Source organism: Lottia gigantea (assembly GCF_000327385.1).
Source record: "Lottia gigantea unplaced genomic scaffold LOTGIsca_64, whole genome shotgun sequence".
Classification (NCBI taxonomy): Eukaryota; Metazoa; Mollusca; class Gastropoda; family Lottiidae; genus Lottia; species Lottia gigantea.
Window position 1 is genome coordinate 1,428,057 of NW_008710179.1, and position 14,052 is coordinate 1,442,108.

At 35.2% G+C, this 14,052-nt stretch overlaps 3 protein-coding genes across 3 annotated transcripts; 2 read left to right on the forward strand and 1 right to left on the reverse strand.

Annotated features, from left to right (window-relative positions):
* Positions 1-944: 944 nt before the first annotated feature.
* On the forward strand, positions 945-1,748 carry LOTGIDRAFT_167254 (hypothetical protein; the record flags this gene model as incomplete). Its single annotated transcript, XM_009064725.1, has 1 exon — positions 945-1,748. One exon carries the CDS (start codon positions 945-947, stop codon positions 1,746-1,748), a length of 804 nt encoding a protein of 267 aa, XP_009062973.1.
* Positions 1,749-2,468: 720 nt separating this feature from the next.
* On the reverse strand, positions 2,469-8,171 carry LOTGIDRAFT_167255 (hypothetical protein; the record flags this gene model as incomplete). Its single annotated transcript, XM_009064726.1, has 9 exons — positions 2,469-2,512; positions 3,318-3,368; positions 3,803-3,918; positions 4,402-4,534; positions 5,080-5,195; positions 6,028-6,157; positions 6,641-6,725; positions 7,271-7,395; positions 8,135-8,171. The coding sequence occupies 9 exons, from the start codon at positions 8,169-8,171 to the stop codon at positions 2,469-2,471; spliced, it is 837 nt and encodes a 278-aa protein (XP_009062974.1).
* Positions 8,172-11,050: 2,879 nt separating this feature from the next.
* On the forward strand, positions 11,051-12,747 carry LOTGIDRAFT_129140 (hypothetical protein; the record flags this gene model as incomplete). Its single annotated transcript, XM_009064727.1, has 2 exons — positions 11,051-11,748; positions 12,408-12,747. Coding segments are annotated over 2 exons (1,038 nt in total), but the record flags the coding sequence as incomplete, so codon positions are not given.
* Positions 12,748-14,052: the final 1,305 nt, after the last annotated feature.

Here is a 14,052-nt window from a genome sequence, read left to right on the forward strand (position 1 = left end):
TATAATCTAATAAATCCATAAAACTAAGTAAGTAATTTGAAACATGCTTAGAAGCGTGTTTCAATAATTATTTAGTTTTATGGATATATTGTCTTATATAGAGATTCTATTCTTTAGTAATAAGAACGGGTAAGTTCAACTGATGTAATAAAAAGATACACTTGTTGACCTAGTTTGAGACTTTGAATTTTGTGCCCATTCTTAGAGGTAGTATTCTTTTAACTTCATTAGCTTCAATCCCTGTCACTAGCCGGAATGTAACTAAGATATTTCGGCATGATTTGTACTGATCTGTATGGGATCTTCACATTTATGTACAAAATCTGAGCCTCATGTTTCAAATTTTTTATGAGAAATCTTGACAAAGCATTTTTGATTTTTGTATTTTCAAACAACTATCACGCCGGTAAAAATATGCATCAATACATATGAGAGCAAGTGAAAACTTTGCTATATAAATGGCACTTATACCAAGGAAATACAATAATTTTAAAACACTTCACAAAAGGGTGATGTACTCTCAAGAACGTTGACAGTATAAGGGCGGTCAGACACACAGACAGACAGACAGGATCGACGACAACATCTGTCTACTCTTCGGTGAAGTTTATTCCTTTATCTCATTTGCATACACCCGTTGTCCATAAGCATCTTGCGGAAAGAAGTCACACCACCTTTCATGTAGTCCGTCGTCTGATTTTCACACCTTTCCATATAATCTTTATAACATTTTAAAGCTTCGAAGCCTTTTCTGAAAAAACAAGTGATAAACAATAACGTTTGATGTTGAAACTCTTAAACATCATCCCTTTTCATATATTCACTTGCTGAAGTTGGTTGCTATGTACCAAATGTGGTGCATTTCGTTAGTAATTTCGAGTACAATATATAAGGACTTACTTGCAAAGTCCATCTGGACTAATACCATTCATTAAATCTTCACAATGTTCATAATCTCTGACTGGGTTGGGACAAGGGTTGGACAGACCTGGAACGAGAAGATTGCTGATAAAGATAACGAGAACATTGCTAATAAAGATAACAAGAACATTGCTGATAAAGATAACAAGAACATTGCTGATAAAGATAACAAGAACATTGCTGATAAAGATAACGATAGGGATAAAGATAACGAGAACATTGCTAATAAAGATTACAAGAACATTGCTGATAAAGATAACAAGAACATTGCTGATAAAGATAACGAGAACATTGCTGATAAAGAAAACGAGAACATTGCTGATAAAGATAACGAGAACATTGCTGATAAAGAAAACGAGAACATTGCTGATAAAGATAACGAGAACATTGCTAATAAAGAAAACGAGAACATTGCTGATAAAGATAACGAGAACATTGCTGATATTGCTTATAAAGATAACGAGAACATTGCTGATAAAGATAACATTGCTGATAAAGATAACAAGAACATTGCTGATAAAGATAACAAGAACATTGCTGATAAAGATAACAAGAACATTGCTAATAAAGATAACGAGAATATTGCTGATAAAGATAACAAGAACATTGCTGATAAAGATAACGAGAATATTGCTGATAAAGATAACAAGAACATTGCTGATAAAGATAACGAGAACATTGCTGATAAAGATAACAAGAACATTGCTGATAAAGATAACGAGAACATTGCTGATAAAGATAACGAGAACATTGCTGATAAAGATAACGAGAACATTGCTGATAAAGATAAAGAGAACGACAGCATTGCTGATATTATCCATGGATGATATTTACTGTTGCTATAAGAACTTGGGCGATTTCAGATTGATATCTAGTATTTGTAATGGCTGTAATGCATCTTTAGAACCTACAGTAGTTTATCGCCTCTTTCACTAGTACATTTTTATCAAATTGAAGACAAACTGGCTTTCATTTCAAAAGTAATACGGAAAGCTGAAAATTGGCTAAATCAGTAAGTGATTTACAAGTTGTGTCTTTTGCTTTCAGGGTACATACTTACAGCTCTGATAGGCTTTCTGTGTAGTCTTCAAATTACTAATCAACTGTAGGTCCAGTGTATTGGAACATCTATTAATGACACCTCGTAAACACTCCTTTATTTCTTTAGCATTTCTACAATTCACAGTAATGCAAACATTATATTAGACGAGAGTAGTCGGTGGTTTGCTGCTGCAGTCATACCTACTGTCATTTGGAGGGTCGATTGTCATCATTTAGCAAATCCACAAAATCACAGTTGTTTAAGGAAAAGCGATAACTGTCACACCGGGTTCTCTTGTAATTGGAATGACGCCTGTTTTTGTGACCATTGCTAGTTTATAGGCATTGTTTATGCCTCTCGAAGATGGACTGGTAGGCTCCACCAGTGAATTTGAGAATTCGGAATTATAAACATTATCCCCATAATGGAGATTGGGGTTTCAAAGCCGACATCGAGGCTGACTCTCGGAGTAATGGTGAAATTTCTTTCGGTATCAATGTTACCCTTAGTCAGCACTTATGATAATAACAGAACGAACAGTACCGACACCTGGAAGAAATATATGATATGAATTGTAGTATATACCTGCAATTTTCATTTTGGTTGGAATTTGCATCTATTATCATATCTGAACAGTGTTTTACCTTCAAATTACATTTAACTTTAGATAATTCTGAAAAATACAGCTAACATTATAACCAATGAAAAATACCAAATACTAACGAAACGAAATCTGAAATTCAAAGCAAGCAATTGGCCACATTGGTAACAGCTGATGATATATATCATTCTGAAAAGTGGCACCAGGTGTCTAAAAAGGTAAGCATGGCGCCACATCCGTAATAGCTGCTCAAATATTACAACTAAAGAGGAAGGTATAACAAAACCTAGTATTATAAATTATAGAAACATCTGGTGGCAATTCGACATACTATTGTTATGACAATATGATACGTTACATCTTTACAATCCTGTGCTAACCAAATGTCTTCAAAGTGACAATTATTATCGACCAACAAACACATTTTTTTAAAAAGGTTTCGAGAATGGAAATTAAAAAAATATTCTTTAAAAAATTCATGTCAAACATATAAAGATAGCTTGCCAAAAAATATAAAATACGCCCACGTTAGATGTCAAGAATATTGTTTTTAATAGTAAAAAGTTTGTAGAATTTGATGCGAACAAAATTGTTAGGATGTCAACAATGCCATTTATCACCCAGAGTGTTAACATGGATGAATGGAAACATACTAAAAACGTTTTGACAATATGTTAAGTTATAATTCGCTCATTCATGAATATTGAAATTCGAATTTGTCACAACTATCTTTAGATAGAAATCCCAGCTTACCTGACGCTTGTCTGTTTTCATCACCCATCATCATATCTGCTCCAAGAGAACCTAAAATACTATACATGACTCAACCCCACATATGACATTCAGGTCATTTTTTTCACTTTGTGGTACACCACACGTTAGTGTGGTGCATGTCAAAATAGGATGCGACTATATCACAATGCTGATGACAAACATACTTGAGGCATTTGAGGGTTACGGTGCACAAATTGGTCAATTGGTGTCGACTTTTATCGTCTGTGAATGCCATCGGCTCGTACCCTCTTTAATTTCCATTTCTAAATAATTATTTCGAACGTTTCTGACAAATTTCATCTCTCATCTGATACTCATAATTTCGCCTCAGTATCATTCAATCGGCGTTCAAAAAAAAGATATCATAATAGTGGATGATATATCGGAAATATTCAGTGCCTACGCCATTATGTAAAAACAAAATTATAGCTTTAATTGATAATTTGAGGTAGGACCCTACTTACATTGGTTATACAGATGTGAACGAGACGTCTGGATAGCATTAAGTGTATAAGGGGAGAGCATCCATTTACAAGCTTTTACATATTTATCCAGACATCGATATGATTTCTTCATGATTCTGGAACAATTAAGGTATGTATTACACCAATTTGATTAAGGTCAGATAATACTAGCATATCTAGTTTCAAAATATATATTTATGAGGGGATAAATAAAATTAAGGACATGTTCGTTTTGAACACAGAAAATAAAGTGGTCTACTTTGTGATCACTAAGACTTTATGACTTTGTTGGAATACAGTTGTGAGCTTATTTATTTGCATATTAAGAACAATAATCTCATCTCATCCAACTATCACTGTTTGAGCTAAATTGCATAGCAAAGTGTAGAGTGTCAAGGATGATCTTGTGATTGGAAGAACTGGAAGAGTTGGTTTTTAAACGACTGTTTAAAGGACCAGACCAATCGCTGAATTTATATTCACCTGGGCACATTGGCGACTGAAAAAGACCCATTTAATTTGTGTTCTACTTTCTAGCGTCGACCTTAACCCCAGTGCATTTTGACTAATTCTATTTTTTGTAATATCCTGATACTTACGAACAATTTTTAACGTTAGCTTTCTGCGCAATTTTGGAACATTTCTTGCCCAATCTGGCACATCGTATCTGAGATTGATTTGTTGGAGGTGATTGTGGTTGAGTGACACCGCCTGGTTTCTGAGTTTTTCGACCTGTGTAACAGATTCAAATATTCAGTAACAAGTAATATAATAAAAATCCATACAAACAAAATAATTTTGTTAACCAAAAATCGCATCCAAAGCAAGACAAAGATGGGAGATAGCAGTGGACTCCTCAAACGAGAAGTATGGTCAGCGAGGCCACACCCAATACTTCTATAGAGATGAAAATCATGAGATACCACCAGATCAATTCCACACAAATCTGCAAGCAAATAGACCCAATGTAGAAAGCTGCTTTTTAAACGTCACAGTATTTGTTATGACTTAACGTTACTGCTCTGTGCTACGGACTATCTTGTTGGCTGTTTGATGGTCATTTTAGGGATGACAGACACACCTTATTTCAGAAAATTAGCACTACACATGCATCATTCTGAGCACAGAAAACTTTCATGGTGTAAGTTCCCTTCAACTTTCGTTGCTCATGATACATTTTGGGGGTATGGCTGAGAGCTTTAATACATGATGAAGACACAGCCTGTATAAGCCTTTACAAGCATGCAAGCATAATGTATAATCATTTGCATACTTACAATAGCTAACGTAATATCTAAGATAGGAGGCGAAAGCTGAGTTGTATAATTTAGTTTCAGAATCCAGGCATTCTTTGGCGTAAACCAATGAACACTCTACTGTTGGTTTGTGTGATCTAGAATAAACATCAAAAAGGTTAAAGGTATAGGTTCATCTAATTTTAATTCCCAACTGCTGTTTCCAGAATGAATTTTAACGTTCAAATTTAAGGTTATTGACTTAGCATGAATGATATTTTTCAATACCGTCGCGATTAATTACAAACAATTCAACAAAGTTTCGCCCACAAAAAACTTGACACCTTTGGTCACCATTCTGCAAAAGTGATCGGAAAATAATGAATATTCAACTTAATTAAACCGGAGTTCTAGTACTGACCAACTTATGATAAGTTCAAAGCTCCAATATAACTACCAATGTCAATGTTAAGCTATTAGATATAAACTGTTAAATATCACACACAATTAGTCTTATTAATAATTAGTAGAAATCATCATCAAATTTCATATGATTACTAATATAATATAGTTGTACCAATTAACTTCCAATATTTACATAACTATTAGTGATATTTACAAAGGCGTGTTGTGGGCGTCACCTTAATTCTATATTTAGTCATTTGGAATATTTCAATCTGAAAATAATATAGCCATTGGCCATAGTTTCCTCGTCCTAGAGCTCATCCTTCCATAGAAGCCATGACTTACTGCTGGTCTTAGACATGTTTGAGGCATTAAAATGTATTTCATTTCATTGATAGGAGTCGGCACATTTTTGGACGAACCAGCCTAGTTCTCGCTAAATCACTGTATTATAAATATAACTAAAAATCTATGTCACCCCTCCAGGCATATACATGTACCAGTGTCCAATTGCAGAAGCTTTTTGTGTCTTCGGTTCCCAAAAATATCTTAAGAGGAATTCAAATTGCCTTTAGTAAAACAAACCTGCACACTTCACCTCGTCCTGCATCACCATCATCTAAAGTTTGACTAGCTAGTCTAGCACATTCTCCTTTTAATGCTGTACAATCACCACCTGTCTTATCCATCAACGCATCAGCATCTTCTTCTAATCCTGCAAGATTAGTCGTTTTGTATGTGATCAAAGGTAACATTCGATCATGTAACCACAGCGCTTGGTACGCTAATTCTGAGCCTTAAATCTGATACTTATAAAAGGAATCTTGCAGATCATGTGTACAAGACTTGTAAAGTCAAGACTTGCTTGGAAGTATTGTGCTGAAGACGATGTAAAGAAGAAGGTAACGATAGAAAATCTATTTGTATAACTGCTATATATAAGTACATTTTGCGTTCTACTTTTTTTCTCCTATTTTGGTTAATGAAGATATGCATACCGGCTATGCTCACTGACGCCATTGTACCAAGACCACGACTTCAGCTTACTCTATACAAATACCGACTAAGAACGAATCTTTACCGAGCTCTACGAACAACTCAACTAAATTTCCATATTATCCCCTCTGGTCTGACCTACATTACATGCATATAAACCAGGTAAAAAATCACTCTTAGGTAAGAACAAGATGATACATACCAACTGGTGGGCAAACAGGGTATAGAATTGAGAACATTTGTTGTTGAATCTTTCTGTATTTAGAATTCTTATGTTCGTCACAATACTTCATAATATCAATAACAATATTTAAACTTCTATACATCTTCCTGTAACATGTAAAAAAAAGTCAGGAGTATGAAAAGTCTATCCATTGATCCGGTTCAATATCAGAGATTTGTTTCCCTAGTTTATAAATAATACATTCATCATGTAATCGGTACAAGTAAAAATGATCACTTTAAACCAATATCACATCTTAATTCCAATTTTCAGTCAGATTTCTGTGACTCTTTTAAATTTCGAAAGAGTTCTATGACTTCACTATCGCAAAAGTTGCTATTGATATCGACGTTTGCGATGGTGGCGTCATAGTTAAGCTGATTGTCTGATTGTAAATTGGAATGGTCCAAATCTATGCTATGAAATTAAGGGTAACCGGTGCAGATATTTTTAACAAGCAATGATTATTATATCTTCCTTAGAGGAAACCACGATTGAATTCCAACTCATGTTCAACATTTGACATGAATCCTGTAGCAGAACGTCATGTATCCGGCACACTTTTTCTAAACACCAAAGAACATATAATATAGAAAATTAAAAATCTACTTGCCCACATAATGGTTGTATCCCAGAAACTGGTCTTTGTCCGAGTTGTCTAGATAGTTCACCAAATTCAGTAATCTTTTCAAGTGGATTGTTTGGACACTTTGCTGAGTTGACAACACATAACCCTGCAATAAAACACAATTGATACAACTGAATTACTGGCAATCTAAAAAAATAAAAAGATTATAATGCTTAAGCTAAATTTTCTACTGCTTCTTCTCGATATTTTTCTTCTGAGTTCTACTGAAAATGCTGATTCCTTTGGCGATATTTAATACACTCTATAAAAACAGCTGAACCAGTTTTTAGTTATAATGTTCTTCTCATGATATGTCTACTGACTTCTATTCCTAATGTTATCTATGTTAATAGTGAATCTCTCAGTACAGTCAATGTTCTACTGATGATGCTGCCAGTGTTCCACTGATAATGCTGCCAGTTTTATCCTGATGGTGCTGTCAATGTTCTACTGATGATGCAGTCATTGTTCTACTGATAATGCTGCCAGTTATCTACTAATGTTGCAGTCAATGTTCAACTGATGATGCAGTCAGTGTTCTTCTGAAAATGCTGCCGGTTTTCTGCTGATGATGCAGTCAATGATACACTGATGCTGCAGTCAGTGTTTTACTGATGATGCAGTCATTGTTCCTCTGATAATGCTGCGAGTTTTCTACTGATGATGCAGTCAGTGTTCTACTGATGATGCAGTCATTGTTTTTCTGATAATATTGCCAGGTTCTAATAATGATTTGAAGATGTTTCTAATGCTTCATCTGATGCCTGTTGTGGTGTGAGTTTCTAGCTCCCTGCTATGTACTGAAACGTCAGTGTTTTTTGTTTCAAAAAACATGGAATGCTTACCACAACAGAGTGATATAACCAATATAATCAAACTCATCTTGATATAACTTCCTGTATCAATATAACTCACTGAACAGTAACTGTTATAACTGACATATTTATAACCAATAACTGTATGAAACGTCTTTTCAAGTGATGTACTCCCTTAAAATCATTCAGACTAGGTTATTTAAAAAAAAACTAGAATGGAGAGAATTTCGCCAAAACTGGAAACTTTGAAGTAATTATTGGAATAAGCAATAATCACTTCTGATAAAGTGGCTATAGGAAATCAAATTGGGGAAATTCGAAACGCGCGCAAAATAAGAATAGAGGATCAAATTACCTTTGCAGGCTAGGTCGAAAATATCTCTCAAAAGTTGCGCGAATCTTAGATTTCTACATTTCTAATTGTCCTGCTGGAGTGGTGACAATCACAACATCAATAGGTTTCATTGATTCAGAGTGACCTGAATTGTGCCTCAGAAATAAAATACCTACGATGAATGTATACCTTGATACAGCAATAACAGAAATTATGAATAGAGCAATTATCATTACTCATGACATTCTGTTTAAATGATAGTAGACTAATTACCCCCAAATAATACATTTATATACTGTATCGTTTATTGTTCCCGTTATCATTGAGAACATGAAATACCACACTCAATGATAGTTAAAGATAATTTACACAAATTTCGATGACTCTGCTGGTGGGCAAGAGTCTTCCCAAAGTCATTCTTCAGGCTATAGCCTTGTTAATTAGTCCGAAAAATTTTAGCTCCACTAAAAAAGCTATTGCAGACATCGCAAGCGAGACAAGTAGCCTACACCTGATGCCACTTTGTGACTGAGTTTGTCAACTCGACACCCCTTTAGGGGAATCCACATATTATATGTCACAGTTAGAGTAATTTGGTATTATGGTTGTCTGATTTTTGGTCACAATGATTTTGTCGCTTATTCGGATATTAAAGAGGATTTCTAAATTTTGTATGCGTATCGGGGACACTGATTTTCGATCAGACGTCTGTGGATCACTAAAACTAAGTGTTTTATGACGTAAACCCCGCCGAAATTTGCTTGTATCACATAAGATCTTTGCGTTGGTAACTTGATCATAGTTTGTCATATTGAATTATATTTCTTTGTGACCAAATTAATGTGACTAAGTTATCTCTAATCTCATGGCGATGATCTTTCCGAGATTACGCACTTGAGTGAGATCGATCGGAAGCATTTCGAGTTTTTCGAGGAGTATGTGATACAAAGAACTAAGTCACAATATTCTTGAATGTCATGGGTCAATAGTTCTTCACTGTACATGTAATAGTTTAAAATTTCCAAGGTTGTGGGAGACAATTCACATGCAATTGAACTAGGATTCTTTTGGAGAATGCACAAAATCCTCTGAAAAAGATTCACCACTGGTGCAATTGATTGAGAAACAGTTCGATTCATTGAGATGGACTCGTATAGTTTATGAAACATACATAAGAACAGTAACAGACTGTATGGGGTAGTGTTATTATTGTCTTTATACCAGACCATCTTGTACATACCGATTGAAATCATCAGAAATAAAAATAAAAACTGGCTATAAGACAGTCAACAACTACCTACAACAGCATCATGGTCTCCACTTTATGGGATGTTCTCCACTATAAAGAATTCAAGCATGACAGAGAGAGCCTTAATGGTGACCCGCGTCCGAGAAGGACTTCAACGTTACACGTCACACGGTGATGGCCGATCGTATCTATGAATCATTTACCGTTTGGACAAGGGTTGTAGATTTTAACCCATGACCTTCAGAGATTTGGAAACGAACATCAGCAAGATTGGTGCAGCAATTCTGTGGTTCTGTATCGTTTCTTCCGACTGCTCAACTCTATATTCGATAATGAAAGATACTACATAATTATGCAAAGAACCAAAATTCTTATCAAATCAACAGAAATAGACCCTAGTCTATCTAATAAACTAGATTGCTGGTTCTTATCTAACCTCTGCAATTGATTTTTTTGTTGTAGTCACTTAGATTTGTTAGACGAGAACTATTCTTGTATATCTAGTCTTTGACATAGCTTGGTTAGGTAAGGTATCAGAATTAGAAAAAACTACCACAGCCTTCATAGAGATTGTGAGTTTTAGCCCAAATATTGAAATAAATACAGCCCTATTATTGCACCCTTCACACTATCTCAAGATACCACGTGAGTTTGAAGACAATTTCGTTATCTTAGAAGTGTCCTCATTTTGGCGATTAAAGTTCAAATAATATTATCACAATTTAATATGTATAGACTTACACGTTGTCAAAATACTCATCGATATATAGAAAGTATATCATAGTTTTAATTATGGTTGACAATGATGTCCTTATATGTGAAGTTTTTGATCCTAGTAATTGCCTTTATTTGCATTTCGTTGAGTCTCCATTGGCTACCGGGGACCCTGAGAACTAAGGAGAGGTCTGAAGGAGTGAATTCGATCGAGAAACGCGTCCCCAAAGGACCTCTAGTTTTCAAGAAGCCGTGTGTTGGAGACCATTGTATTCTGAAGAAGAATGTCGTCACTACAGTGCCTACAAGAATCTTTGTTAATCCCAAGCATCATAAGGGGAGACAAACGACTGTGCGTAAACCGGAAGTGGTACATGCGCGTAAACGTTTTTCAATACAAACTGTGAAGAAAATATCTAAATTATATAATAAATTAAAAGGGATAAAGCAAAGTCTGAAAGTTCACAAAATAGAAAAGCTGAATGCTACTCATCTTAGAGAATCAAAAGTATCCACAATAAGTGTCAAAAGTGAAACGTCAGATCGCCATCTTGGATTACAATATGGCGGTGTGAATATCCTTTCAAAAGCAGGAATCAGAGTGAAAAACGAAGGACATGTTGGAATCTGGAACACAAAATCTGGGAAGGACAGAATTCTGGAGCAAATGGCATTCATTCCTAAAATAAAAGATGGGAAATTGGGAAAGCAGAAAGGGATATTGTTGGATGGTGGTATTTCTAGCTGGGGAGTACAATATGGTGATCAGACATTCAAGGATCACAAATGTCGTGTTCAGAATTGTAATATTCTTCAAATGAATGGCGACAAGAGCGAGGTGGATGCTGTACTTTTTGGTCAGATGTTACCGAACATGGAATACTACTTGCAGACATATAGAAAACCTCATATAGTTTGGTTGTTCTTTGCTTTGGAAAGTCCAATGGCAACCTTGGACTATTCGTCATTTAAAGACTATATTAACTGGACTGCCACTTACCGGAGTGACTCCACGATAGTTGCTCCTTACGAAAAATGGGTCTATCATTTTAACGAATCGGTATCAAACACAAAAGAACTTTCTCGAAACTATGCAACAGGAAAATCCAAGATGGCTGCCATTTTTGTTTCGAATTGTGCTGGTAATAACGAACGTTTATACTACGTGTATGACTTGCAGAAGAATATATCTGTTGATATATATGGGTTCTGTGGACCGCATAAGTGTCCAAGAAACTCTGATAAATGCTCTAAAAAGCTCAATAAGGATTATAAATTTTACTTGGCATTCGAGAATGCTAATTGTAAAGATTATATCACTGAAAAATTCTTTGTAAACGCGCTGCAGTAAGTCATATATTTATATTAAGTTACTTCTGCTATTTTCAATTCACAAAATTATGTTGAAAGATCTTCACACGATTTACTAGCCGATATAACTTGATCAGATATATCAATATTCTTTGTTTCTGGAGAATTTAAACCTAGTAACAATTTAAGGAAGCAATTTTAAATGTATCATAAATGACTATTTGCATACACCTTCCGATTCCCTGTGAAAGTTGTTTTGTGATGATAGATCAAAATAAGGTTGGGGGTTTGAATAATTTGAAGGGATTCGCAGACGATCATTATCGTGGTAGGGGAATTCAGGAACAGCGTCAGAAAACCTGATTAGTCCGGAAACATCTTGAATTGCTATCACAACAATCGACAAAACGGCTGCCTGGAAATCGGCATCATAGAGGCGCGAATCTTTAAGAACCAAATTGATGTAGATATAAGAGTAAGGGGCCGATTTTGCCAAAGCATTGACAAACAATCGAAGACAATCCATGGTTTCGGTCCTTTCGAGAAGCTTGAAGTTCAAGCAATATTTCATACTTCGTGTGCGTCAGTAAAGTTATAGAGTTGGATAAGACTACAGTTTATGTATAGTAAAAATATTATTAAACAATTTCACCTATACCCTGTACATGTAATCAGTATACGTTTTCTATTTAAAGGCATGATGTAATACCAATTGTAATGGGAGCCAGGAGGGAAGAATATGAAAAATTGGCACCGAGGAACAGTTTTATTCACGTGGAAGACTTCAAATCAGCGGAAGAACTTGCCATATATTTACAGAAATTAGACCAAAATGACGATTTATATAATGAATACTTTAAATGGAAGGGTACGGGAAGTTTCCTCAACACCAAGTTTTGGTGTCGACTCTGTGCCATGTTGAATGACGACAAGAAACCAACGTTGTCCGTAAACCTAGAAGAGTGGTGGCGAGCTCCTGATACGTGTACCAGATCTCGATGGGACAAATTAATCAAACAGAAAAACTCCGAATGAAAGGGGCTGCTATCCGACACCTAGCCGTTTTTTGGAAGCAATGACACTGGCATCAGAATATTTCTTCCTTTAGTAGGATTCTGACCTGATGATAGTTAAGACATCGGGCTTGTTAATTCACATCATTCCATGATACGCTGTTAATTCACATCATTCCATGATACGCTGTTAATTCACATCATTCCATGATACGCTGTTAATTCACATCATTCCATGATACGCTGTTAATTCACATCATTCCATGATACGCTGTTAATTCACATCATTCCATGATACATTGTTGGTTCAGATCATTCCATGATACGCTGTTAATTCACATCATTCCATGATACGCTGTTAATTCACATCATTCCATGATACGCTGTTAATTCACATTATTCCATGATACGCTGTTAATTCACATCATTCCATGATACATTGTTGGTTCAGATCATTCCATGATACGCTGTTAATTCACATCATTCTATGATACATTGTTGATTCACATCATTCTATGATACATTGTTGATTCACATCGCATCATCTGTGAAAAATTACACTATGAATATGTGCGAAAGTTTAAAGGGTGAAAATTTACGTAAAATCAACATCGGCGTAGGAGCTTAAAAGATTCCCATTCCCGAAAAAAATCATTTCGCCCAGACATTGTCTAGTTACTGCCTGAAACAGCAATTTTTTAGCTAAGCCAATCAGTCATAGTGTTCACAGCTCACTGTCGAAATTTAAGCTTACAAATTCATGTGTATCCATAATTGTCTGCGTTTGAATGTTAAAATGACGATTCGTCAATTTAAGATAGGCTACTCCGTGATATATAGCAAAGACATAGAAATGGTGGGTAGTTTGAAGCATTTTTAAAGGCACATAGGTCCCTTTAAAGATCGGTGTGTGTCTTGGGACAACTTATATATCCGGAGGGTATAGTGTTTAGTTGCAGAAATGGAATTAGTCGATTGTCAGACTTTTTTTTTAGGAGTACACTCACTGACAAGTTGTAAAGGCACTATACTAGATACACATCTCATCATAATATTTAAACTCCACAACTGAGACATTCCTATGTATTATTGTAACCCGAGTACAAAGATAAAAATCTTTTTTTCCAACCTCGTCGTTTTATAACATCGTAAATACTTTACATGACGAAAGAACATAATGGCTCATCTAGGAGTATATGAAGTTTCCCCCTTTTTTCTCAAATTGTCGACACAAATAATGACTCGCGAAGAGTTGATAACGCAAAAACACATTTTGACTTACACCACACAAAGTAAAAAATATTTAGATTTACGAATTTGGCATATT